This window comes from Oreochromis niloticus, linkage group LG4 (genome assembly GCF_001858045.2).
Source record: "Oreochromis niloticus isolate F11D_XX linkage group LG4, O_niloticus_UMD_NMBU, whole genome shotgun sequence".
Lineage (NCBI taxonomy): Eukaryota > Metazoa > Chordata > Actinopteri > Cichliformes > Cichlidae > Oreochromis > Oreochromis niloticus.
This window is the reverse complement of record NC_031969.2, coordinates 13,386,525-13,414,332: the sequence shown is the minus strand read 5'-3', so window position 1 is coordinate 13,414,332 and position 27,808 is coordinate 13,386,525. Positions and strand designations below refer to the sequence as shown.

Below are 27,808 nucleotides of genomic sequence, written 5' to 3'. Positions count from 1 at the left end.
GAAGGCAGAGTGTATAAAGAGAGAGTACAGAGGCTCCTCCTCATTCGCTGCTGCGTGTGTTTCTTGTGTGATTTTTTTTTTTCCTAGCCCGTTCTTCACTCACACTCTCGCTCAGCAGAGATTCAGAGGTCGGGAGCAGAGATTCTCACAGGGAAAGGGGTGGAAAAAAGGAAACTGCTTTTCCCTTCTGCCACCACATAGGAGACACAAACAAGAGGAAAAAACATCAACAACAACAACAAAAAAAAAAGGTACAAATTGTGTTTATTTTGCCTGAGGGGGAGGGGTGCTCTCATCAGCCCTGCCTTCTGCATGTGCTCAGCTCACTACACACTGTGTTTCCAGATGGAGAGGACGCAGGGAGACGGAGAGGTGGACCACCTGGAGCGGCCAAGCCCGCTGACTGACAAGGAGAGGGTGATGATCCAGGACTCCTGGGGAAAAGTCTACCAGAACTGTGATGATGTCGGGGTGGCCATACTAGTCAGGTATTTCCTTTTCTATGTATGTCTGAGGAAATATCTAATTCACACCAAAATAATAAAAAGAGTACTGTGAAAAATGTTGTCTATAATTAGCAGGAATGTTATATTTGAACTATTTTGATGTTTATCATCCTTTGTTAGGGCTATGCATCTATTTACTCACATGCTTTTTTTAAAAATATATAACACAAACAGTGTAATATCACCTATTTTGAGACTTTGGTATGAAAGTTCTTTCCATCTTTATTATATAGTTCACCACACGTAAGTTAAGGTTTCCCTTTTACCCCCGTTTACCTTCAGCACACCAGCAGGAGCCAATAAAAAAACAGCTGATGCTTGTTTGTTTCCCAGTGCAGACTTTTAAAAAAACCCCTGCTTCCTCAAAATCCAGGATACACTCAATTTCAATGAGCTTGCTGACTTTTACAGGTTTTACAGTCATCTCTTTAGATGTGACGCTCTCTTAATCCTGTTTGTTAAGTTGTTAGGGCAGAGGTCAAACATTTAAACCCCATCTGTGTCCATGAAAGGGGCACACTCCCTCTCAGAAGAGGTCCTGATTCGAATGCCTGTATAGAGGGCTTGGCAACCTATGGCAGCATGACTCCATCACCAGCTGTAAGACGTTTAAAATCCTCCTCTTTTCTCTATTACAGTGTATACATACACAGTAGTATATTTACTACATCCTATTTTGTTGATTTGTGGGTTGATTCCTACACTTACCAAGCTATCATTTTTTCACACTGAAAGTTAAGCAAAGAAAATGTTGCAAAAATCGTTCACGTGCAGGGATTTAGGAGAAGTGTGACGGCTTTGAATGTAATTCGTGTGTGACGAGATTCGATGCACGACAGAGCATGCCTTTAAAATCCGTTCCGACTGCAGGAGGTGAAAGTTGAGAGGGAGGGTAATACTGTATTTATACAATCACTATTGGTAATGTAGTTTTCACAGATTGTTGAAAAGATGGAATTTAGCTGCTGCGCTTTCCTACAAAAACAGAAAATAGTATAAAAAAGTATTTAGAATATTTCCTTTCACATTGTCTTGCTTATATTCCATCACTAATTTCCTGCGACCTTCAGGAATTTGATTAATAAAGTCCGATTGATATCCGTGTCCCTGGCAAAATTCTCCTTCAGCCAGCGAGAAAAGATCCTGCCACCGTATCCAACTTCAAGCCTAACGCTGCTAATCCTTCAAACTCGTCGGCTTTATGGTCGTCAGATAGGATCTAAAGTAGCAAATCTCGGCGCTCTGTCTCTGAAATGAAAAACTTTCTCTCACTTCAGCTCTTCATTTATTCTCGAAATAAGATAAGGAAGGATTAAGAACCAATGACCATATGAAAAACTAATGAGGCTATTTATATGCAACCACAGGTCACATGCAATTACAAAGACAGAAAGATTAAACACCACGGTTCATTATTTTGCTCCGGCACTTGCAGAAGCCCCTTCACCCAGGATTGAAAAATGAATGCGTCACCTCCCAACCTCCTTCCCTCAGACGTTGAAGTTCACGAGTAAAACTTTAATATCGAGCCATATGTTGCAGATCTGACAGTGTAAATCCGCGCTTCCTTTTTCTGTTAGTTGCTCTACAGACAGGGAGGAGATGGGATATCTCGATCCGATAGCCAAAAACCAGATGCTTTGGCCCTCTTCCCAGACTTTGGGAGGGGGTAAGTTTTTAGGTTCCTCATTGTTAATTCACTCTGATACTTCTGAGGGTCAAAGAAAACATCTTTAAAAGGACTATTTTCTGTCTTTAGAAAGAGCGCAGCGATATTAAATTCTAGACCCGGAGCTGAAACTGAGATGAGAAACTGAGTATTCCAACATAAGAATAACTTTGTATCTGTCTTTGCAAGAATTATAATTTCAGTGTCACTCAGAAAGAAAAGGAAGTATCAGGTGTGATCATAGCAGCCTTAGTAAGCAGTAATACCCACGCCCTCATCTGTAATAAGCATGTTACTTTTTTTTGGAAAGTATGCAGGATTATGTTTTTTTAAGTCCTGACAGGAACCAGAGCAGAACTAGAAACATCAGCCAACAGGTTCCCAAACGAGGAGCAGCGAGGGTGGGTGGAGACAGGTTTCATGTTCCTGATATTAGTTTTGTCATTCCATCCCAAGGAATGAGCAAAACAACAAATATTGGCATTGATAACAGGACAGGAACTGTTTTTGTTTAAAAACAATACAGTTATTCATCACTCTGGGTTTTCAGGTACGAAATAAGGATACGCATATTTATACTACCTTATAAGTTGAATGGCAAAGGGCCTTAAACTGCAAATGCAATAAGAAGTCTCCATCCATTCATTTATCAAAGCAAAAACAGTTATGAAACAGAAAAGCTTCCAGAATATCAGAGTTAGTGCACGCTTTGGGAGTCTTTATCTGATGCTACAAGATTCACTTTCCTTCTCCAGTGTGACATATTAATTGGTTTGGAAAGCAAAGGAAGCTATAACTTTATTTATGATGATAACTATTTCATATTTAGTCATTTAGTCAGTATTCCTCATTTTTATTTCATAAATGTAACCACAGCTGTTGTTTAGTACAATAAACTTGTGAAATCACTTTGTAAAGTATCTATTTATTCAGCTCTTTGGCATGATCGCAGCTCTGCAGCTGGACTCTTCCCTTTACGTTGTAAATCCTTTGCAAATGTATGGAAACCATACTGCACAGTATCAGTTTAATGCAGTTATTTTACACTAAAAGTATGCAGCACCCTTATACATGCGCTAGTGTTTACTCGTGTTATCTTGCCAACTTGACAAGGGAACGTGGGTTTATAGGATGAGGCTGCAGGCAGAAGGAAGATGAGAATAGTACAGCAGTTACACGTATGTATATATATCGTATCTTTCATTTAGCACTCCTCCTTTGCAGATTCTTTGTCAACTTCCCCTCCTCCAAGCAGTTTTTCAACCAGTTCAAGCACATTGAGGACGCGGAGGAGCTGGAGAAGAGCGCCCAGCTCAGGAAGCATGCTCGGAGAGTAATGAATGCCATCAATACACTGGTGGAAAACCTTGACAACTCAGATAAGATGGCGTCGGTGCTGAAGCTGGTGGCCAAGGCCCATGCACTCCAACACAAGGTGGAGCCTGTGTACTTCAAGGTAAAGTGTGTGGAAAAAAAAATAGTGTGTGAACAGCTGTGCAGAACGCACGCTCCAAGACATTAGTAACAAACAAACAAACAAACAAACAAACAAACAAACAAACTGTCTTTCATTCTGCACCATGTGCTTCTGTAGAGTCACATATTTATAGTCAGTCAGTTTTAATAGGTTAGCATAAAATGATCAATAAATCATTTTGCATTCACAGGAAATGATACAATGTGAGACAAATGTGATACAATGTCAAAGCATACGACGCATGTCATCACCCCCAACCAGTCACAGCAGATGGCTGCCCCTCCCTGAGTCTGGAGATTTCTTCCTGTTAAAAGGGAGTTTTTCCTTCCCACTGTTGCCAAGTTCTTGCTCAAAAGAGATTGGTTGATTGTTGGTGTTGTCTTTGTATCACTGGGTTTTTACCTTACAATATAAACCACTTTATATTATGTTCGTCATTAAACTCCTCTTTCCTGCCACCTCTGGTATTCCACAAGCCATAATTTTGTGACTTGGTTTTGCTTCCTGTCCTTTGATTCCTTTTATGTTTTTTCTCTCGCATGTCGTTTTAAGTAGATACATAATGTACAGTCAATTGTTGTGAGCCCGTGAACACAAACCAGCTGCACACCGTTTAATATGATGCACAACGCAGCTGTTTGGACCAGGAAACCAGATTAATTAGCTGAGAGCGCCAGAGACTACTAGCAACCCTTCCCATCTGAGATTCCTTTGATTCAGTATTGAAACATAGAGTTATATGAAAAAACTGACACTAAATAAGAAGATAAGAGACAGCTAGTGTATTTGCAAATCTGAAAAACAGTTCCGTGCATCTGACCAAAGATAACAAGCACAACTCAATCCCTCCCAGTCTGCATATTGTACATGTTATGCTTTCTTTGCTTCAACTGTACAAAAACCCGAGACTGGGGGTCAACATTTTCAGAGAAAAACAAACCTAACCGCTCCATCAATGTCCTGAGCAAATTTGTTTGTGTCTTACTCAGATTCTGAGCGGTGTAATCCTAGAAGTCCTGGGAGAAGAATATCCAGAGGTCGTCACACCTGAGGTGGGCGCAGCATGGACAAACCTCTTGGCCACGGTCTACTGCAGTATCTCTGCCATCTATAAGGAACTGGGCTGGGAAAAGCTCTCAACCTCGACTGGTTGAACGTTTTAAACTTGGACTACCCATATGGAAAAGAAGTAGTAAAATTTTCTTAGAAATATACACGCTCTCTAATAGTAAAAGTTAGTTTTATATACATACATATCGTAATACTATGATTTACTCATGATTGTGTCCATTTTCTGTTTTTCTGGTGTCATAGTTTGAAGTTTTTTTTTACTGTTGCATGAGAAAAATGTGAAATGGCCACTTTCATATGTAAATTGATGGTATAAAATATAAGCCTTGAGAATTACACATATAAAAAAAACATTTACTCGGTTTTTGTTTGGGGTTTTTCTTATTTTCTATTTCTTTTCCACATAGGCAGGCATGCGGGGAAACCTTCTAATTTCTAGGCTTCATAGGACATCAATGAGTTGACTCTGATGTGAGATACAGCTTGATGTAATCTAAGATAATCATGGGACGTCCACTCTTACGTGTGGTTAGTAAAGTGTGTTTCTAGTGTGTATACGAGCGGGAGAGACAGAAAGAAAGAGAGGGAGAGAGGGAAGAATTTAAAAAAATCAGCTCACCTCCTAACATTTGTACTCTTGTAAAAAGCTAAACCATTAAAAGGAGAGAGAGCAAAGAGGAAGAAAATGCAAACATAGACCCACCAGTGGACTAGAGGTCACATTTGACTTGGATGTGCCTTCTGCTGAATGTGTATATCTCGAAACAGAAATGTAAACAGCATTCTTTCTAAACAGTATGATGTCTTTCAGATGTTTAATCTTATCAGTCTGTATCCACTTGTATCCACTTTATTAGCTCTTAAGTATACCGAGACGTTTTTACATTTTTACATTTAAATGTGACGATTGTACATTTTTCATCATGGCTCACGTTTGTATCTGTAATTGATTCAATTTTCAAATAAAAAGAAAAGCCTCTGTTTATCTGCTGCTCCGATGTGACTCTCCTGTAGTTCCACTCGTGGGCATGCCGACAAAATTACACCTTTCTTTTCTATTCCTTGCCCCACTGCTCCCTTATTCTGTGCTTGAGTCAGCAGTGCTAAGTATAAGTGGCTTAGCTGCCGACAGACCGTATTTATATCCTCATTTATCCCACTATGTGCTCTCTTTTCATAATATATTGTAGGAACACTGCACTTGGCCTGCAGAGAAGTCATTAGAGGGTCTGGTTTTGGTATATTTAGAATCAGTCCCATGATATGTTGTAAACAATCAATGTTTCCCAAGGTATGTTTGAGCACAATAATATTGAAGTAATCCACTTATAAAGCAATGTAAGCTGATTGGTATGTTGATCTTTAGGTTCATGTTGCGAAGCTACCCTATTGCCCCCGTTACATAATTCTGCCTATCCTCAACTGAAAAAAAGACAATATACTGATGAGATGGATTTAGCATGCTGTGCTAATGACATGGTGGTAAGGGTGGGCTGTTTTTAGAACAGCAACTCACAGCATGCTCTGTTTACCTCATAGTCCTGCCAGCGAGATCTAACCCCCCCTCCTTGATCCTAGCTAATCCTTCATGGTAATCTCCCCAATCATGTGTGAGCGCCAAGGCAGGAATAGTCAGATTGTTACACCACAAACTCTGCCTTTTACCATTCAAGCCTTTCAATGGCGGAAGACGGTTCAGTGCTCTGAACCACCAGCGTTCCCAAGGCAGGAGATCCTTGGGGTAGAGCCATGTGTACGACTATGATGGTCCTCACCACCATTGCTCTCATCCTACGACAGAGGTTCTCCAACAAAATCAAACCGTGAGTATAACTTTATAAACCCTCGTTTGAATTTTCACATCTAGAAATGTTGTTTTATTTTTGCATTTAACCCCCTTATGTCAGTATTTCCTTTAGCAAATGCCTGAAAGAATAAAGAGGAAATTAACCTTGAGTCATTAGAGAAACAGATTAAATACCTCATTAAATAATTGACACAAAAACTATACTTTTAGCACATAAAAGTGCATATCTGTTTCATATGTGGGGAACAGCGTGAGAGACTGGTTTTCATTGATACGAAATCAGCCATGCGATTATTTTAGGGCTTGCTTTGAGCAACAGCGTGGTGGATTAAGTGGCTGGCTATGTAACGACAGTGTATTCCAGCTTGGAGACATGAATGGAGGAGGAAAAAAATATTGGCGCTCTTGAGTTTATGGCTGCTAATTGACTTAAAGTGCAATCATCTCAGGCCCCTGGCCCTGCTTACCCACTCACACTGCAATAGCAAACAACGCCATGTGGCTACAGCACCATGGAGCACGGCAGCATCTAGCTCACTATTAAGACTGAAAAAAGCAAACAGGAAAAAATGAAACAGGAAAAACTGTGCGCACATTTTCCATCATCCAGATCTTAAGATTTTATCATGATAAAAGTGTGCATTGTGCTCTTGTTATGTATCACCTCCCACAGGCAGAGAGAGGAGTTTGAGGAAGACGTGCCATACATGAAGAGCAATGGAGCAACAGAAACAGAGAAATGACTGGGTAAGGAAACGCAAACAAAAGACCTGAAGGGAAGCAGACTGAGAAAATGCAACACCTTTTCTTCAAATTCGAGAACATGCGAGCGACAGATTAAAAAGCGGCGGACAACAAGATCCGATGGCTTCTTTAGTGCTTAGCGCTGGCCAGGTTCCAAAGTTTTAGCATTTACAACTCCCGTAATTCAACTTACAGCCCAGGTTGTTAAATGCTGTTGAAATTGTCAAACATGCATGTCATCCTTCTACTGGCCTGACATGAGATAACGTCCACCGGGTGTTATTATTGCAGCCTTGAAAAGTGTCCTCTGTTTACAGGTTGTTGAATCACAGCAAACCTCCAGTGCTCATTAAAACCCTGCTTTTAATGAGGAATCATTCAAAAAAGATCAGGATTTTGAAAACTTCAAAATCCTGTAGCTTGTGATGAAGATTACGCAATATGTTTTGTTCTAGGATTTGACAGTGTTTATACAGTCAGTGTTTAAGAATCCAAACCACACTACAGAACTCAACATATGATATGTACAAAATATTTTGGTTGTAAATCGAAAAGAAAAGGCAATTCATTAAATAAAAACATTACAATTTACTTAAGACCAACACGCCAAAACTGAGAATCACAAAGGGTGACGGAAAGACAGGCTGACAATTATGAGGAAATGGTGTGTGTGTGTGTGTATGTGTGAGCGGAGGGGTTTACAAAGGGGCTTCAGACAAGTGGAGAAAGTGGAGCAGTGGAGCATGTTGGAGAGGCACAGATGCATAAAGAGCCAAGACGCCTGCCCCACATTTGGCTTTTAAGTACTCACTGCTACACTGCTAACACTAAATGATTCAGAGGCAGAAGAAACAATGCACCATCTCTTTAGAGGGTTATTATAAATACATTGCCTTCCTGGAACCACAGTGTTAAATGCGAATGTGAAAGATCGCTACATAAAATAGTAAACCTGTGCCCCACTGCAGGATGGAGGTTTCATGTAGGTCACAGGCCACCTTAGGAGAGCGTTTTTACGAGGGCAATTGGATTTAGCTGAGTCAGGATGACTATTCCTTCTAAATCATTATTGGCCAATACCATTCATGACTTTGCAACTAACAGCATTTCAGCACCAAACTGTGTGTTCGTGGTGTTTACTGTTCCAATTGCATAAGTAGAGGAATTGTTTTCCTCTCCGGTGCAGATGGCCAAAGTCTGAACTGTCATTGGTGTTTTTTTCCAAACTTCCAGCCATCACTTAAAATGTCATTAGCCATTGCAAACCGGAATTGTGAGTGGAAAACCTCTTCCCACCTTAGTTTATTTTAATTTGGTTTGCTTATGTGTGTCAGATACACCGTGTAGCGTTTGATTCCAGTAAATTATTGCCTATAAATAAACTGTCTTCAAAATTTGCGGCGATGCCACGCGTTTCAAAATCATTAGAGGATAATTTCCAACAGGAGTGAACTGAGGCACGCACCCTCGGTTAGCTTTATCACAGGAGGTAATGAGAGAAATCATAACTTACGTGCAATCTGACACATTCCTGAGTTGATCTAGTCTAACGTGTGCTGGATTTGGGCTGTTCAGTCTGTTATGACAGAGGAAGGAAAAACCCCACTGATAAATCAATTCTGCAATAAAAAAGAAGAAAAAAAGAAAACATTCCAACATATCTGACATTCCAGGCGCGATATTTTAAACAGAGATTGAAAGATCTGCCAGATCCTCTATCATCTCTAGAACACCTGCAAACGCTGTGCTGTAGTGATGAAACTGAAGGAGGTTTCGTAACTTTTGTAAACCTTCGAAAGATGCACGAAGAACAGAGATGCCTGCCTCACATTTGGCTTTTGAGTACTCACTGTTACAACGCTAAATGATTCATGGGCAGAACAGCAATCCATCATCTCTTTGGAGGGGTAGTATAAATACATCACCTTCCTGGAACCGCACTGTTAAATGCCGGTGTAGGGGAACTTAATAAAGTAGCTGACCCCCATACTGAACCACAGCATGTGACTCTCATGAATCATCTTCTGGAGACAGCTGTATTCACCTGAGTCAGGGCGTGCCATTCATTTTGTTTTCCCACATCATTCATGACTTTACATTTAATATTTCAGTTTTTTTCCCAATTACTTGCTCATCCTCCCCTGCAGACGTCATTTGTTAAATCTTAAGTAGAATAAGCCAGAAAACAAGTCTTAATTTATTTTGTGCTTCTTTTTTTCAGTGGCCTCTTGATGTCAAGACTTGTTCCACCGATGCTACAGGACAGACTTCATGTAATCTTCTTTGTATTCTCTCAGTGATCTGGTTCTAATTCATCTGCATTTGGCAGCTCACAGTAAGGCTCCCACCGGGAGTGAAAAAAAAGAAAGAAATAGAGGGCTACAAAAACAATGAGGCTTGTTTTGATCATGCCTTCCCCCTGTCTGTCCAGCAGATGTTCGTTTTACTGAAGAGGAAACAGCAAATGAGTGAACATGGGTATGTTTCAGTTTGGAAGAAGAAACTGGACAAAGGCTGAATTTGCAACATCGCTAATAATGCTGTCTGCTTTAGAGTCAAAATGTATCTTTAGCTTGTGAATTTGATCAGATTTTCAGGGTTTAAAGTAACAAATATGTGCCTCCATACAATAAAATGCCACAATGTTCTTCTCTGATTGTCTGATGTTTTACTTTTACATATAAAATTATTTTCCATAAGGAAAAACAATAGAACAAAACATTTTCATACCCTCCAACAGTAAATAAACATACATACTACATTTTAAATCTTACAAAATTTATGTTTCATTCATACATGGTGCAAGTAGCTTCTAGATGGGAGAAGTGAATCCAAGGCCAAATCACCTTAATGATGCATTCTTTCTAGTGGCCAGCAGGGGGCGACTGCATTAGTCGCAAAAAGACTTCTGGTTATGTTACTGTGACCACTTGCAGTCAGCTGCCAACTTTAAACTAACTTTGGTGTTTCAGGATGGTGATCAAACAGGAATAAGACGGCAATAAGACAGTTTGTCACTGAACGGGGTCAAGTTAGCAGTTACATTCAATCTGTTTGTGATTAACTGTGATAAATCTGTGCAATTACATACACAGAAATTCAATTTAACGATTAACATTCAGAGTTCAGCAAAAATTTCTTCAATTTGAAACTGAAAATGTACAAATTCCACAACAAACTGGGAGATAGTTACTCCAGGACTGGCAATTTAACTGCAAAATAACATAGATGCTCAATATATTTGTTTTTATATGAGCATATAATCAGCTACATCCAACCAGCTAATAACCAGTTGAGTCCCGTATTGCAAAGACACATGTGACAGATGAGTTGTACTCATTGGAACAGACTGCCACAGATTGATTGCAAGGTGTTTGCTATCTTTCTACATTTCTAAATTAGATGGCAATCATTTGCAAACTTTTATCAATTTGTCATTACAGTCTGTGTGGTTTGGAACATCATTGCTTGGAGACAGGTCGCATCTCACCAGGCAACCTCCCGATCAAAAGTAGTCACTCAGAGGTTGAAGGTGTTGCATGCTCGAACTACGTGCAATCAGTTGCTAAAGAATTCAATGTAGTTATTGGGCAACCCTTGATTTTCCCTTGTCCCAAGAAGGTTGGTATCCTATTTTTACTCTACTATTACAGAACCGTTATATTAGAAGTCCTCAGCTCTCTCACATTTAAACATTTTTCTGATATGGGTTCAGTTAGAAGTTTGAAGTCATACTGAACAAAACATGAAGTTCACTGTGTTGACATTATTATTAATGCTACAACTTGTAACTGACATCGTTAGCTGAAGGGCGTACACTGTCCTCGGTTTTATTGTCACTCCCACCCCTCCTTCATCAACTGCTAAACTTTAGGCTTCATATGGAGGTCACTAACCAGTATGACCACACACATCTTTCATACTGTAAATAGTCTCATCTCACACTATGGTTAACCATAGATTACATAAAAGATGGACGCCTATTTGGAGGCCTGAAAACAGCTAACACCACTCAGGGCTAGCTAGCTTGGTGAGCAAAGTCCATTGGCATGCTAATTTTGGCTATTGGAAAAATAGGTCTAAAACAAAATGTTTTAACCAGAAAAACTGAACAACAAACTCCATTACATATATTTTAGTGCAGCTGAATGCTGATCAAGACCAACCATCCATGCTCCCATGTTTTGCATAACTTTAGGCCTTAGCAGAATTTTAATGGGAACATTAGAGCAAAATTCACATGTCATGATTACAGAACTTAGCTACAGTGGCCCAAATGGTTTTTGCAAAAGGGTGTAAACATATTTATATCGGTGGTAAAACTGAGTATTTTAACATGGCGTATCTGCAGATTGACTCACTTTTGGAGTATTTTAATTAAACATAATTTTTACTTTATTAGTAGTCAGTTCTTGTGTTTTTTTCTCCAGGAGAAGACTGCAAATGTTACCACTTTCATGGGTAAATCATAGCATGACACATACATTTTTTTCCTGCTTCTTTTCCATATGGTTTGTGTTAAGTTGTTGTGCACAAAGAGATCCTTTGGCAGGATGCATCTCAGCATTTCACAAGAGGCCTCATTTCTTCTGAAGTATTGAGCTTATGTCATATGTTGCACTGTATGTGGCATGTAAACATTAAAGCTTTATGCTGCTCTCCCAGAGGAACCCCAGCAACTAAATAAAGCATTAAAAGGCATTTATGCTCTGCTGTGTGCCACTGAACAACAGGGAGGCTTCTCTGTCATATGCACTAATAATAACTGTTCCATACTTTGGTGATTTATTAAAATGGTTTTCATATCATAGAAGTATTTATTTTCCACTCTAACACAGAAGGTCAAAGTGCTTTTTTTTTGCCTCCTACCAACATTTAAAATGTCAGCTGACATTACAGTAAACAAAGCACTCCTGTAAAGTACACTGATCACATGACGTGCACAGCAGATCATTTGGAAAATAAATAAAATCTGATTTGCACACCCAGAGTATTTTATCAAAGGCAAATTGCCACAGATTATCATTTGTGTGCATTTATCCGACAGTCTCGACAAAACTGCAGAGGGGAAATGAGGCCTGTCCACATTTGCCAGCAGAGGAAGGAAACGTCTCTGTTAACAGCTCCTGTCTGACTCACCAATTCAGGAAAAAGGAAATAATATCGAGCATGTACAGACCTCATGTGCTGAAACTGTTTTGATACTACAATGAATAGGACACAAAATCAGCTTGAGTTGTATGTAACTCTGTAACATGATGAATGACGGCTTTGAGGAATGTGCTTACTGGAAAACGACTGTCCTCCTGCACATTCAAACTCAGTCCACACAAATCATCACAGAAAATAAACTTTACAGTTCAAATTAAACATTAGATCAATATTGGAAAATTCCATTAAGATATAAAGCTCACATTCAGCCATCGTCTTTTATTTATCCATTTCAGAGCTCATGGGAGGGTAGGGGCGGGGTACACTGTGGACAGGTTGTCAGTGTGTTGCAGACCCAACACATAGAGCACAGGTGTCGAACTCCAGGCCTAGAGGGTTGGTGTCCTGCAGGTTTTAGATGTGTCCGTCATCCAACACAGCTGATTTAAATGGGTAAATAACCTCCTCAACATGTCTCGAAGTTCTCCAGAGGCCTGGTAATGAACTAATCATTTGATGCAGGTGTGTTGACCCAGGGTGTTATCTAAAAACCTGGACACCGGCCCTTGAGGCCTGGAGTTCGACAACCCTGACATAGAGACTGATGATCACATTAGAGTCACCAATTAATTTAATCCACACATATGTCTTTGGGATGTGTGGGGTACCCAGAGAATATCCCCGCAGACACAAGAAGAGCATGTAACCTCCCCACTGTGGCTGCAGTCTGAATTCGAACCCAGCGCTAACCACTGCATCTCTGTTCCACCCTACATGAAAATTAGTGTTTATGTATGAGCACATATGCATGTATAGCTTCAGCACTGTGGGACAAACTTCCGTTTGCCATCAGAACTGCTCAAAAAGCTCTTTTAAAAATCTACTTGTAAACTTTTAAAGATGATTACTCTTTTTTTCAATTTTTTTATGACTTTTATAAAACTTGAAGTTTAGGTTAAAGGTACTCTTCTAGTCAATTTGCCAGCTGTCTCTGACAACAGAAAAGGCTTTAGAATTTTAATAGTATTAGTATTAGTCCTAATAGTTGCTGTAGTAGTAGCAGTAGTAGTAAACTGACTTTAAAATATTACTTAGCTGTGATTTGCCTGGAGTCATTTTCTAAGCTTTGATGCCACCTGCTGGTAAACCACTTTGGCAGACCTCACTAAGCAGGCCCAAGCACTTTGGCTTAAAATACCAGCTCACGTTCAAAACGACGAACTTCAGTGTTTTTAGACACAGCCCAAATCAAAAGCCTCTTTTTAAACAGCTTTCCCCGAAGGGTTACTTGAAACTACTCTACCCATAATGCACTTCAAACAGTAAACAGGAAACGTATGTTTTGCCGGTCGGTACGATTGTGGCACCCGCTACTCCAGCACTGAGTGGCCCAAACGCCGAAGCTCGTGGTTTACTGCTTATTTTTTTGTATGTAGCTACATTTAATGCTAATCACAAGCCTAGCGCTGGAGCACTAGTTAGCTTTTGTTTGCACTGTGGCTAAGGTGCAACCTTCTGTGAAAATGTGTTGTGTGGGGGCGGTGTGATTTTTTTTCTTTACCGTTAGTCTGCTGGCCAACTTTAAGATGCTAAACACAACGAGCTGTATCAATACGTGACTATTTAAACCACAGTAATTAAGACGAAAGGTTCCAGTCGTGCTATGTTCTTGACAAATGCTAGCTAGAGTAGCTGAGCGGTTGCCAATGGAGACAGGAGGCGCTTATGTGTGTTCATTTTATGCTGCTCTTAAACCCAGAGCTGCTAACAGTGACGATGAAATGATAAATAAATAAAAAATGACAGTAAAAATTTATTCTTCTCTTTTCCTTTGCACTGTTAGCTCAATGGCTACTCTTACACTGTAAACCCACCAGCACAGATTGAACATGGTAAGTCAAACTGTGCTCTCACTCGACATTTCTTTTTATTTATTCATTGACGATATAACGGAGTTTCATTATCACTGAGGATCATTTCATTATCATTCACTTTTTTCATGATTATCTGCTAACTTAATAAACTTATTTTCACTGCTATTTTCAGGCTACAAAGCCGAAGGGGAAAGCCTCGAAAAGTAAGTTAATCTTGTGCTATTTGAATCCTACAAACTTTCCATTTTTTTAAATTTTATTTTTTATAAACTTTCAGGAGTATCAAACATAAGGCCTGGGGCCCAGAATCAGTTCGACAAAGACTTCTAAAGGGTCTTGTACCAAGTAGTGATTTCCGATGTTTCTGTGTATTTGTTTCAATGTGTAATGTCTTTGCTTATATTGATATATAGACTGTAGCTAACATGATTTATTAAGGGGTTTTGTATATAAAATAAATAAAAACACAGTGTCTTTATATAACTATTATTTTGTATTTGTTGCAATTTCTGCTCCCTTCTTGGAGAGATCACTCTTTAAAAAGACACTTTTAATGTCAGTGAGACTTAGCTGGATAAATAAAGGCTTATATATAAGTTAGTTTGCCCAAAACTGATTGCAGCTTCTACCTTGTGACAGGAATGTTGTTTGTGGCTCCAAACGGCTCGATAGCAATCATGAAAGATATGTTTGACAGATTATATGCCAAGAAGTCATTTACAAGAGTTTAAAAACGATGAATTGCTTTTGGTACAACACTGACCTGCTGGGTGGCTTTGAACAGTCTAAAGCACGGCATAAAATTAGACTTTTAACTGATTTACAGCTTGATAAGGAGCTCTCCCATGGCCATTCATACTACACCAAAGTAATTAAGTAATATATAAACTATAAAGCAGAAAATTTAAACTTTTGTACAGTGACAGTTAGGGGAGTTTCACTGGTCTGGTCCACTTTATATTAAAGTATGTTGTATCTGGCACACAATTACATCCTTCTCCCTCATGATTGTACCTCAGCAAAACATTGACTATAAAATGATAAATGCCTATTTCTGCATTAAAATATAACCCAGTGTGTCTCCGTCCTCCTGATCCAATGAGGATGTCATACCACCACAAATACAGATATAGGCAGCAGCAGTAGTATGCCTCGCTTGCACCATGCTGAAGTTGACTGTATACCTCTGTTGCTTTTCTAAGGTTCATTCAGGGATGATTTGCTTGACAGCTTGCTTGATGATGACAGTAAGTGAGCGCAGTTGTGCAGTTTTATCAGAATTAGCGTCTATCTTTATGTTAAAGTGTGTCGTAATATTTTCTTGCAATAATTTGCTAACTAGAGCAGCCAGTAAGGACGAAAGCATCACGTGATGGACCTATGTATAGGTAAGTTAGAAGGAAGATTTGTGAATTGCAAAGTGCCAGCTGTAAATTATTACTCCTCTTCATGTTCTGTTTTCGTTTCCTGCTCGTCTGCTACTGATTATATCTTCAGCACGCTAGCACAGGAGATAAAAATGGATGGTGCGGACACTGAGGTATGTAGGATAATATGCAAACGGGGTCATATTCACACAGTTTTTTTGTCCTTTTGTGTTTATTTTGTCTCTTTATATTTTCTTCTTTTGTCCAAGGACTCGGATGTGTCAGTGGCTGATCCCAGCGACATACTCAAGAGCATGAAGGTGGGTCATTAAGTGAGGTTGCGGCGGCAGAGATAAAGTTCACACTGTGCACGTTTCACTTTTCCTCTCTGTCCTCGTGCAGGACATGGACGACATGGACGCTGACCTCTTTGCATCAAAGAAGAAGCCTAGTTCGGCTCCCGCGCAAACAAAGCCACTTGTTAGCGAAGGACCAAAGAAAGACTCTGCTGTGCTCGAGAGCAATGCAAAACCAGAGGGAGCAGGTAATTCAGTGCAGAGTGTTCTCGCATAAATTACTTTCTCATTATTAGCTCCACATTATTACCAGCTTTGAAGTTTTACATTAATAGCAGCGATCAGAAAAAGGCTTTTGTCTGCCTCGCTTCCCTCAGATGAACCCACCAAAGGGGGGAAGAAGCCGAACTCTGTACCTTTATCCTCAGCGCGGAGTTATAAGAAGTTCACCTTCTCTGGTAAGCGAGTCTCCCCGCTCCCTCTCATGGCATCCGCTTCCTCGACTGAGCTTTGTATAAATGAACAAGGTGCAGATGTGTTGTTGACTTGCAGCTTTGCTTTGTTTCTCTCAAAATGTTGCTTTAACTCAGACAGTGGTGGTGAGGACGAAGGTGTTGCTCAGACTCCTTACGCTGAAGGTACATTAGTGTTGATACGTGTTTAGTGCTGTACTTGCAGTTAAGTCACATCAGTGGGTGCTTGTGGGTAGTATTTAACAGTGGAGGTGTACACTGTAAAATGTTTGCTATTCCACATCGAATCAACAAATCTGGAAGTATACGGAAGGAATTAGATTTGCATTTTTATGATCCAACAACCAGATGCGATTACCCTCCAGTTATTCCATTATGATATGTATACATGTAAAGGGAGAAGTATAAATAATAATTTGAAATGGTGCCTATGGATAAAGCTCATATATTCAAACAAAATGTCACAACTTCATCTGCATTCTTTAGTTTTCTTTGCCATTGAAGTTCGTGGTGTCGTCAGAAGTAAAATGTTGTTTTTGCCGGTGACTTTGACTTTTAAAGCTCTCCAAATGATTTGAAATTAACTGTTCCCCTCTAAAGAGAATCAGCTACAATTTTTAGAGGAGCAGCCACCACAACTTACCCACTCTAAAAGCAGATTTTTTTTATTTTTCATTTTTAATAAACACAAAAAAGTCCCCAGGAAGCCTGAAATGTCCTCACATCATCTGCAGTTAATTGTTTCGTTGGCTTGCACTTATTAAGTCAGCTGAGTGAGTTCTGCATTTTATTAAAGAGTGAAGTTGAAGTTTAATTGAAAGTCAACTGAAAGCATAGAGGGGAAAAAACTGTCAAACATATTACAATTAAAGAGATTTTGCTCAAAATTGTTCAAAAACAGTCGTCAGAGATTGTTGACAGACATGCAAAACAACTAAAACAACTGATTTCTGCAAAGAAAAAGCTAGATTCTGTTTGATCTAGCTTGTGTACACTTACTTTTTTCACAACAGACTATTTATATTTGTATTTTGTTCAATAAATGGTAGATGGGCATGATCAGAAATATTACTCAGGTTGACTGTGAGTCCGTGTGAACTGTAGCCTCAATTTCCTGTTATTAGCTGACTGAAATCGCACTCAGTATCGTCATCTTCTGCTGTAGCCCATCTGCTTCTAGGTTCGACAGGTTCATTCAGAGATGCTTTCTGCAAAACTTGGTTTTTCAAGTTATTTGAGTTAATGTTACCTTCTTATCAGCTCAAAGTAGTCGGTGTTCTCATCTGACCTCTGGCATTAACCATTCTAGATTCAAAGTCAATTAAATGAGCTTTTATTTCCCATTCGGATGCAAAGTTTGAACTTCAGCAGGCCATCTTGACAACATCTGCCTACCTAAATGCACTGAGTTGCTGCCATGTGATTGGCTGATTAAATATTTGTGTTAACGAGCAATTGAAAAGTGTGCCTAACAAAGTGGCCATAAAGTGTATGTTTCACAACTGGGAAATGTGTCACTTAATGAATCCAGTTCAACAAAGTACAGTTTCAAGTTATTGTATTGGTATAGGAAATGTGGAAAAAAAGTTTTTTTTAAAAAGTATTTAAGTGTTTTTTACTCTTTTGCACTCTGGGGCCCAAATCCATTATTCATGATATAAAGATTCTTATTTTTTTAATCTGCAGATCTAGATGACCCCCTGAATGATTTGCTTCCAGGTGACTCAAAGCCTGACTTGAAATCTAGCTTCTCCAAACCTGAAAAATCCGTGCCATCTCCTTCAGCATCTCCCATGCTAAAGAATGAAACGAGTAAGCCTTAAACTTACCAGGATCCTTTAGTTTCCTTTCTTTTTTTAAATAATCGCCAAATGCTGAATGCTTGTGTTTTATTCTTTGTTGATCAGCTAAGGCAACAAAGAAAGGCGAGCTCACGTTTGAGGATGATAAGGATCACCTAATGGATGCACTCGGATTTGACAGTGACAAAAACAATCCCAAGAAAAAAGAGACACCGCTTTGGTCTCCCAAGGAGAGGTAACAGCTCTGTTTTCACTTTTTTTTTTCCCTCTCTCGTTGTTGTCCTTATTTATAGCGCTCAAATGATGAATAATTACTGTGGTATTGCTTTGGGCTGCAGCTAAAAACATAACCAAACTCTGACTTTACAAACTAGCCTCAGTCTGGTTTGTTTAGCCTAGCTGCTTTTGTGCATCACCTCTGTTGCCTGTTGCTCTCAGAGCCGACGCCCCTCAGAGACCTCGTACCAGAATTGATGAGATTCTGGAGAGTTTCACGTCACCGCGTCTTCTGGAGCGACCACCAACGGGCGAGAGGAAGGACGAGCTTCAGTCTCAAGAGAAGCCGCAACAGGAGAAGACGTCTGCTGGGAAAGGTGATAGAGCACCATAGTTTTGTCCTTAACTTGGCTGTAATTAAATACTATTTTAAAACAATGAAGCAGCTAATCTTCTTCCCAACTATCAGAGCCGCATTTAGACGACGACCTCACATTTGGATCCTATCAGCCCACACTGGGATCCACTTCTGAAGGGCGTCAGTCTCGTAGACAGTCTGTCAGGTGTGCCCAGGTTTTGTTATTTACAGTTTGCTTCATGCCTGCAGCTTTCAGCAGGACAGAAGTAATCTTTTTTTTCTTATGACCAGATTTTCTGCTGAGGACATGAGTGTATCTACGCCAGAAAAGAAGCCAAAGCCCACCACTCCCACATCTTCTCGACAACGCAACTCAGCCGACTGGCTGGGCCTCAAGACAGAAGATGAGCCCGTCTATCTAGAGGAGGGCGTCGATAAGACAAAGAATCCAGCAGAGGCTTCAAAGAGCCCCTCGTCTCCTTTACTGGAGAGAAAGACCTCGTTCACTGGTAGCCATTCCACATCTGTTGCAAAAACACCAGAAGAGAGCTCAGCCCCAGCTGACAATACCATTAAACATGCCAAGCCTGAGGTTTCTAAAACCCAGAGGAAAGAAGGGGATGATGAGGATGACTGGTTAGCTGGGGCACTGAGCAGGAGGAAGGCTCTGTCCACGTTAAACATAGAGGCAAAAACATCCAAGCAGGAAGAGTCTTTCACTGACTTCAGTGTTAGGTACGGTGCAATTTGAAGACAATAACAGAAATGCTACAGAGACAGAAAGAGCATGTTGCTCAGTAATGATTGATGACCTGATCTCATTTTTAGTAAACAAGTAACGTCACAAACTCCCAAAAGCAGAGAAGACACGCTTCCTTCAATCAAAGAAACGAGGTAAGGGGTTTGTTGTGTAAGTCCATTAAATCCATGTTAACGATTTGGCCCTTTTTAAAAAAAATGTTCCTTATATTTTATGTAGTGACACTTTTCCCGGACGCCTCGGTCCTGCTGCTCATTCCACGCCTGTCAGAGAAGAAAGGCTTAATCATGGTAGCTATCCTTCCAACTTATTAAAGTCACCGATTCAGATTGCCAGCAAATTTGCCATTGCACATTTACAGCAGAAGCCCTTTTGACCACTCCTCTCACACAATCATGCTAGTTAATGTTAATTAATTAGTTAGGCTGCTTCTTGTATACTTAAAAAAGCCATCTAATACCTAATCCTACCTTTTATCACATCATTTTAAAATAGAAATAAGTCATGAGTTCATATTTTACTAAAGCGTGTCTTCCTTTTCTCATACACTCTCCTTCTGTAGTTAACGAGTATACACCCACAGGCGAGTGTTACCTCCCCTCCACCTTAGCATCATCCCCACCAAACCCACTCCATCCATCAACTCTTAGTTCGCCTTATCCCTCAGTTTACTCTGCTAGCGATACTGGTCCCATGTTAGCCTCTGCTGTTAGCATTAGCCAGCCTCAGCTTCAGTCCAAACCCCACCACTTTCCATCCAGCACGGGATCCAAGGTGCTAACTGAGCCCACTCAGGCTTCAAATGAAACCTTACAACAACTGCCTTTGCCCAGCCCCCTGTCTACTGCACTGCCCGGCACAATGTGGTGTAGGTAATCTCAGGGAAATGACTCGGTTCACTAAAGTACCATCAGATTTCTCTCCAGCGCTTTGATATCAGATGTAACGCCTCGGTGTGGTTGTTACTCATGTTTTTTTGTTTTTGTTTTTCCTGCAGTTCCGCAGCAAAATGCAACGCTAAACACGTCAGCTGCTTTCCCACAACAGGTACTGTTACCTTCATGCATCAAGGCTGTCATAATTGTAATAGATATGTTTTACCTCCACCAAGGGGGTGATGTTTTTGGCACTGCTTGTGTGTGTACGTGTCCTTCTGCCTGTCTGTGAACACGATAGCTCAACAGGTTTGGATGAATTCTGATAAGACTTGTAGCTGCAGAGTGAGGTCATGTTAATAGTTCATTATAATTTGACTCATATCCACCAAGGTCTTCGAGGTTAACTTAAAGATTTATTGTTCAAAAGTGGACAAAAAGTCTTATAACTTACAAGTGCAGTGTGTATTGTCAACATATAGAAAATGCTGTATAAAGATTTAAAATAAGTCACTGTTGACCTTTACGTCATAAGCTCAAATTATTCATGTCCAGTTAATTGCAAATCAATACCTATTATCCATTACCTACTCCTACATAACAAAAGCCTGCAGTTTGTAGAGCGGGAAAAAACAAGTGCAAACCTCTGTAAGTACGTTTAAAAAGAACAAAGAAAACAAAATGAGCATAGAGGAACTACAACACCATTCCCTTTAAAGTAAATACCCCCTAAGACAGGTTTGTGCTCTTTGAGTTTTTCTTGTTGTCTTTTTAATGCTTTCTTCTTTGGAACAGGCATCATTTTCAGCCGACAGTTTGCAGCAGCTGCTCCTCCAAAACCAGGTAAGGACCTCCTCACTTCCAAAGACCTACTGATAGATTAAATCACCAGATTCATCCTTTGGTTTGTTTTTAATTTGGCTACTCTCTTTCAAAGCTGATGCAGACTCAGTTGCTGGGCCTAGGCGGTGTTGTTGATGCGGGACTCCTGCAGAGACTTAAAGAAAAAGAACAACCTGCAGACTATCAAGCTTTACAGGCCCGTGTCATCCAGTTGGAGGGACAGGTATGTCCTGATGTGATGGACAAGAAGGATGGGAGGTGTGATCGGGGGAGCATTGTTACTGTATTTTTTTTATTTTATTTTTTGCAGTGAGCTGCTTTAAAGTTTATCGTGTCATCATCCAGGTCAAGACTTTGCAGCTGGAGCGAGACCAAAGCCAAATGATGCTGGAGAGCATGCAGCAGCGGCACAAACAGGATATGGAGCTCCTGGAGAATGCACACAAGTAGTCCATTCCTAGACCACATCAATTTATCAATTCAGTTTAGCACATGAAACTGTGGAAGTCTTCTACATACATGTGTCTGTAACCCAAGTCTCTCTGTGTATTTTCAGAGCTCGTGTGAAACTGCTCGAGGATTCGGTTGCCCAGCGGGAGATTCAAGCGCGACATGAGTGCGAAGACCTAATGGAACGCCTGGCAACGGTAACACGAGCGGCTGAGAAGGAACGCTCGGAGCTCCAGGCTCAGTACCAGCGGAAAATGGCCCAGGCCCAGCAGGAAAGAGACTGTGAGGTGGAGAGACTCAGAGACCTTCAGAGGTAAACGTGGGAAAACCTGTTTTATGGCAGCAGGTTGACTATGAAATGAAAGCAAGAACAAATTCTACGTTACATGATTATTTTTCTACAGTTAGCAACAAATTTACTGGCTGTGAAGTTATAGGTTCAAAAAAATAATTCTCCCAAACAAACACACACACTGTGAGACAACACCATAGAAAAAAAGGAAAAGAAAACCAGCCTTCTTTGCTTTATTGAAATTGATTTGGGTTTTGGGATTTACTCGACTAAATTATCCAGATAACTCGGTGAAATAACTCAATAAGTCTCCAAATATTTTGTTTTTTATCGCAAATAGATGACTTTATGTTTAGTGTATATTTGTTGAATTGCTGCTCAGAAAATCTATCTTGGAGATGAAGAGAGACTATGAGGATCAGATCCACAGGCTGAAGAGGCTAAAGGAAGAAGAGATCGATGCTGTTACAAGCGCAACATCTCAGACCAGGTAAGAAAATTCCCAAAAAGTCTAATTTACAGTCACACGTTGAATTTTTTTGCTTCTTTTTCTTTTGTGCACGATATCAGCGCCAGTGCTGATAGATGTAGCAACCTTTTCGTATACGTAAAAGTTTTAATTCCACTGCCTTTGTCCAGGTCCGTTGCAGGGGTGATTGAAAAGATGGAGCAGTTCTCCTCGCGTCTTGGAGAGCTTTCCTCTCGGGTGGAGAGCACGCACGAACACACCGCTCACGGCCTGGAGCAGGAGGCACGGCACAGAGACCAGCAGCTTCGAAGTATTTTACACACACACACGTGTACTTTGTGCAAAATGGGTCAAGATGCAGATTGTCCGAGAACGCGATGGCTTAACGTCATTCTGTGTGTGTGTATGTGTGCATTTCAGCAATGCAGGGTCATCTGGCCCAGCAGCAGAAAGCCATGGCAGAGGAGAAAGCTTACCTGAAGGACATTATTTCCAGGATGGACACTCAGCTTAAAGAGCAGCAGAGACAGCTTGAGAAGGTGATTATGAGAAATGACAGTAACAGACTAAGATCATACACCGGGACCTGCTGCAGTAGTGCGTCAACAAAAAATGTCATACTTTAGATTTCCAAACACTCCCTTTGCATATTAAGAAATATTGCAGAATAATTTTTACCTCACACCAAGAGACAACTAAGCACTTGGAATTTGTAGAAATATGGCCGAGCACTTGATGAAGCAATAAGACTAAACATGGGCGAACGAACAAAAGCATGGTTCATGTTTAACTGAAATCATAACAATAGGAGCAACTGCGCAGACTGAGAAGAAGAAAAAGACAGAAGATAGTCGTCCTGCGTCTGCAGAGCCTCACACAGACAGAAAGTATGCAGCAGACGTGCATCCCAACCGCACCGAGCTGATCTCCGAACTGCCAGAAGCCTCACAGCCAAAAAAACTGCTTTTAATGCTGAAGAAATAAAGCCCAAAGCTCATTTTGATGTACGATGTTGACAAAAAACATGCAACCACAGTCATAAACAGTGGTCTTCTGTCCTTTGGCAGGTTCTCTAAAGTGCTCAGAGCATCCTACTTATTCATTTTTAAACTATACTTTATAAGTGTGAGGAAAACAGCTAAAAAAAACACACCTATAATATAAACTGAGCCTCTTCTCATTAAAGACTGAAGATGCCATTTAATTTTGCGTGCTTTAGGAGCGCTGGAAGATGACAGCAGAGCAGGCCAAAGCCGAGTCGACCCAAAGAAGCCTGGAGGAAGAGCGGCGTGTCCTCACCACACAGATCAGCGTGGAGCGAGAGGAGCTGGAGAGAGCCAAGGTGAGGCCAACGAACATCCGCAGCAGCAGCGCAGGTGTTTTGTGCCGACTTGACCGTCGCTTGATTCTTTGGCCTTCTCTGTGTTTTCAGAGCGCGTTACTGGAGGAGCAGAAGTCAGTGATGCAGCACTGCGCGGATGAGAGGAGGAAGCTGGCGGCCGAGTGGGCACTCTTCCATGCCCAGGAGAAGCAGAGGCATGAGAGGGCTGAGCGTGAGGTCAGCAGTCTGTTGGAGAACAGGGAGGGCTCCATCATAAGTCTGGCACAGGTGAGCTTGAGCTTTAGGTCATCTCTTTAGCCCACACAAGTCGTCAAAACACACAAAAAATGTAAAAAACTTTTGTAGGAGCAAGCTGACTTGAAGCTTCGCACGGCCGAGCTGAAACAGAAGGAGCTGGCCGTGGCACGGGAGCGAGAGGCTCTGGAAGAACTTAGAGAAGAGCTGGACAGAGAGAAAGAAAGACTAAGCAGCACGGCCCTGAGACTCAAAACGCGAGCCCAGGAGGTCGAGGCCTTCAGCAAGGTAATTTCACACTACACCGATCCCTGTGTGCCGTTTCGTGTCCGGCGTGTGTTCATATTTTCCCTACACTGTTCTTCACAGCTCGCGGCAGAGAAGTATGAGGAGGGGGAACGAGCGTTTCAGGAGGCGAAACGATTGGAGGCGGAGCACAATGCGCGACTGAGAAATATTCACAGCCAAACAGAGCACCTGAGGCAGCAGGAGCAACGGATTTTAAAGGTATGTGTGTCACTTTATGAAGGACATAAATGAGTGGATGTGGTGGTTATCTTAACACCTGTTGTTACAGGAGCAAATACGATTAAGTCACCTGCAGAAGGATACAGAGAGGCTGAGGCAAAACCCTCCTCTTACACCTCTACCACAAATTATTGCCCCCGTTTTACCAGGTGAGGCTGAATGTTGGTCTTCTCTACTAGCTTAAAGTAACACATTTTCTGTGATCTCTAACTGGCCTTTGTTACTGTCCCTACAGACTCAGTTTCAGAGCTGCCTGCAACCCTGAATGTTCCTCCTCCAGTTTCATTTACCAGCTCTCAGTCTATGGCACTTCAGGCCAATCTGGCTCTGTGGAGATATACTGCAGAAAAGGTGAGCACATTTTTAGTTGCAAATGTCAAATATCACTAAAACAGAAACGACAAACAGCAGCTCACAAGCTCTATTTTTCCTCACATGTGAAATTTTTACCTCTTACTTGAGCCAACCTTATTTGATCCTAAATTAAGACACAGGTCTGATTGTTTGTGGATGTTTTTGGATGAAATCTATTTCAGTGAAGCCAAACACATCTTCTTCCCACCACCCTGGCTCCAATTCCACATTCACCTCTGTGCAGAAGTAGCAGGCGATGTGCGTGACTGAGTAATTGGCCCAAAACCTGCCCAAAGAAATTGCTCACTTCCACTGCACATCATAGACTTCATGGCCTCTGTTTATTTCTGTACAGCAGCGTGCTATACTGACATTTTTAGTGTTCCTTGGGGTGGCTGTGGCTCAGCAGGGTAGAGCAGGTTGTCGGTTTGATGCCTGACTGCTCCAGGCAGCATGACAAAGTACCCTTGTGACTCAGGTAGAGTAGAAAACCAGTCCGTTTACCACTCTTTTGAACACAAGTGTCTGCTCTGGCCAAACACAATCAGAATGGTGGTGTGACGTTTGGAAGGTTGAAACCAGCCCAACGCTTTCCTATTTCCATATTTATCAATTTACTGTCCTAAAATTAAGAAACCCTTCAAAAAACTGAGACTGTTCTGTAAGGAGAGTTCAGCGTATCTCCATTATCTGGGTCCCCTTATCCCAGTTGCACATGTTGGGGTAAGTAGTCATGCAAAGCTGGTTATCAACTAAGTTAACCCAGGGTTTCACATGTATGTTCAGGCATTCAGCATCTGACCAATCACAATTATTGCCAAAGCAAGGTCACCACAGAAACCTTGGAGCCACCAGGACAGTGCAGGCAGCAATTTTTACATTTAAGAAACAGATTAATCCATTTAGTTTTAAATTTATCCTAGACATAAACTGAAAAAATACATAAACCAGTACAGTCTGTTTAAGATTTTAATTCCAAGTCTGAGGTTATTAATTGCACCAAGGTTTGTTCACATCTTTTATTTTGGTAACTGTTGCTAAACTGTTGGTGGGAAAAATGGAACCACAGCAAACAATCCAAAAGAAATGACTTCAGATAAACACAAGTGTTATGATCCAGTACAGGCTTTTATTGCGCTCTGGAAACTCAGTCAACATGAGGCATCACAGTGCACACGGCTTTTTAATACAATCACTATTTAGCCAGCAATGCTTGAAATAATTTGTCAAGAATTCAAGTGTTCAGATTTGACTGACTGGATTTTGTTTTTCTGCCCCCAACAGGACCGTGAATATCTCCAAGAGGAGCAGTACTTTCTAGAAAATCTGAAAAAGAAATCTTACAGATCATCTTTCAGCACAGATTGACCAACACATGCTGGGGGTTCTTCCCAGCACATATGGACTCATGTTACTTTTTATACTTGAATTTTATACGTCATTGTAGTTTTATTAAAAACACATTTCTGATCCAACGTGGTTTTCATCTTTCATAAAGACAAATACTGAATTTATTCTCCTCTGGCATCAGACTTGAGGTTGGTATTCTGTCCTTCCACACAAACTCAATCTGCAAGTTAGAAAATAAAAAAATAAGACCATAACACTAAAATACAACATGATCAATACAATATTCAAGCAAAACTTTGCTATAAAAAAACATCAGCAGTCAAGCCTCAGGTTACCATGACTCCACACTTGAGTTCAGACAGGGATAACTTGTATCATCACTGGCTTGACTTTAAAATCACAACTCTTGCATGATTTACCTGCTCAGGACCTGCTGTCTTCAAGGCCCAAAAATCTTCTCCATCCTTTCTCTTACTACTACAGCACCTGTATCACGAAACAACACGTGGATGACCGAGTGCTCAGATCACACAAGCTGACAGCAAAGAGCTTTGCAGATTCTCAGAACAGCTTTATATCGTCAGTTATCGCATCAGACGGCACTTCCTATGCAGCAGTTTTCATCACTGAACAAGTGGCAACAGATCACAAGACCCAGTGCAATACAAACCTTTTCACTGTGGTTCCTTCCTTGGGCACTCAGTGGGAAGGAGAACAGATGAGCCACGAATCTGCAAAAACACAGGTCATCAGTGACGATCCATCAGCAGCATGTGGGTTTCACGAATAAACACAGCAGCTCAGATACCATTGTTTTCCACAAGGTATTGTTTTCTCGGACAGGGATAACAAGCTCATCATGTGCACTGCACTGACACAAATGCATGTAACTTAACCAGTTTTACCTTTAATCAGGAAATGAAACTTCGCCCTGTTGCAGGCAGAAAGATGAGTCCCTCTGCATCATCCAGACCTGTATGAGAAGTTAAATCAGTGATTGGCTGTAACGTGACACAAGCAGCATAACACGGTTCGTCAAAAACGTAAATAATTAATTACACTTATCGTGCTTCTATTCTGCGTGACAGTAAACGTGACGCAGGTTTCCTTACTTAAACGAAACACTCATTCTACCACTTTCTGAGTCCTCGACTGCGTGGACTCATTGCACGTGTTCACCCGGCTAAAGAGCAGCTAACAGCTAGCACACGCGCACAATTATAACTTCCACATATTGAAGTGTCATTAAAGGCTCCCCAAAGTCTCACCTGCTCACGGTGGGTCACCAGCAGCAACCTCAACATTTATACATAAATATAATTTAACAAAAATGAACTGCATGGCGAGAGTCAAAAAAGCTCCTCGCGCTTATCTACTGCCTGGAGAAGAAGACCGGAAATCTCGCGTGAAAACGTTTTTATGTGTCGTACGCGTCACATGCCACGTGACCGTGATTGGGTGTGGTTGAAAAGTTGTTTTTTTCATTGTTCCACGCTAAAA

General features: G+C 40.9%; 2 protein-coding genes, 2 long non-coding RNA genes and 2 other non-coding genes across 10 annotated transcripts; 3 read left to right on the top strand and 3 right to left on the bottom strand.

The window, feature by feature from the left end:
• Positions 1-31: 31 nt before the first annotated feature.
• Positions 32-5,592, top strand: LOC100700939 (cytoglobin-1). Of its 2 annotated transcripts, XM_025906864.1 has the most exons (4): positions 32-251; positions 344-488; positions 3,400-3,631; positions 4,642-4,806. In XM_025906864.1, exons 2-4 carry the CDS (start codon positions 346-348, stop codon positions 4,804-4,806), a joined length of 540 nt encoding a protein of 179 aa, XP_025762649.1. In that variant the 5' UTR covers positions 32-251; positions 344-345. The 2 variants fall into 2 exon arrangements, with proteins under 2 accessions (XP_025762649.1, XP_025762650.1); XM_025906865.1 differs by lacking the exon at positions 32-251 and having other exon boundaries at positions 346-488; positions 4,642-5,592.
• A 679-nt stretch (positions 5,593-6,271) lies between these two features.
• LOC106098888 (uncharacterized) lies at positions 6,272-9,927 on the top strand. Its single transcript, XR_001225212.3, has 4 exons — positions 6,272-6,546; positions 7,204-7,277; positions 9,496-9,547; positions 9,709-9,927. It is a non-coding gene; the product is annotated as an uncharacterized LOC106098888 (long non-coding RNA).
• A 3,667-nt stretch (positions 9,928-13,594) lies between these two features.
• On the top strand, positions 13,595-26,433 carry fbf1 (Fas binding factor 1). 4 transcript variants are annotated; one of them, XM_025906860.1, is made up of 32 exons: positions 13,595-13,760; positions 14,269-14,317; positions 14,472-14,502; positions 15,502-15,546; positions 15,642-15,687; positions 15,797-15,839; positions 15,936-15,986; positions 16,069-16,210; positions 16,340-16,420; positions 16,553-16,600; positions 18,122-18,247; positions 18,343-18,472; positions 18,676-18,830; positions 18,923-19,016; positions 19,103-19,546; positions 19,640-19,705; positions 19,791-19,861; positions 20,569-20,618; positions 21,242-21,289; positions 21,384-21,512; positions 21,635-21,735; positions 21,846-22,052; positions 22,414-22,521; positions 22,671-22,810; positions 22,921-23,039; positions 23,720-23,842; positions 23,933-24,109; positions 24,188-24,364; positions 24,446-24,583; positions 24,654-24,753; positions 24,840-24,955; positions 26,243-26,433. In XM_025906860.1, exons 2-32 carry the CDS (start codon positions 14,315-14,317, stop codon positions 26,324-26,326), a joined length of 3,393 nt encoding a protein of 1,130 aa, XP_025762645.1. In that variant the 5' UTR covers positions 13,595-13,760; positions 14,269-14,314; the 3' UTR covers positions 26,327-26,433. The 4 variants fall into 4 exon arrangements, with proteins under 4 accessions (XP_025762645.1, XP_025762644.1, XP_025762647.1 ...); XM_025906859.1 differs by having other exon boundaries at positions 13,595-13,853; XM_025906861.1 differs by lacking the exon at positions 13,595-13,760 and adding an exon at positions 13,877-14,152.
• LOC102076287 (uncharacterized) lies at positions 26,068-27,731 on the bottom strand. The gene is made up of 5 exons (XR_269085.4): positions 27,577-27,731; positions 27,214-27,281; positions 26,979-27,039; positions 26,728-26,794; positions 26,068-26,528 (listed from the first exon to the last, which is right to left on the bottom strand). It is a non-coding gene; the product is annotated as an uncharacterized LOC102076287 (long non-coding RNA).
• LOC112846802 (small nucleolar RNA R38) lies at positions 26,628-26,697 on the bottom strand. The gene has a single exon (XR_003219975.1). It is a non-coding gene; the product is annotated as a small nucleolar RNA R38 (small nucleolar RNA).
• Positions 26,868-26,939, bottom strand: LOC112846803 (small nucleolar RNA SNORD49). Its single transcript, XR_003219976.1, has one exon. It is a non-coding gene; the product is annotated as a small nucleolar RNA SNORD49 (small nucleolar RNA).
• Positions 27,732-27,808: the final 77 nt, after the last annotated feature.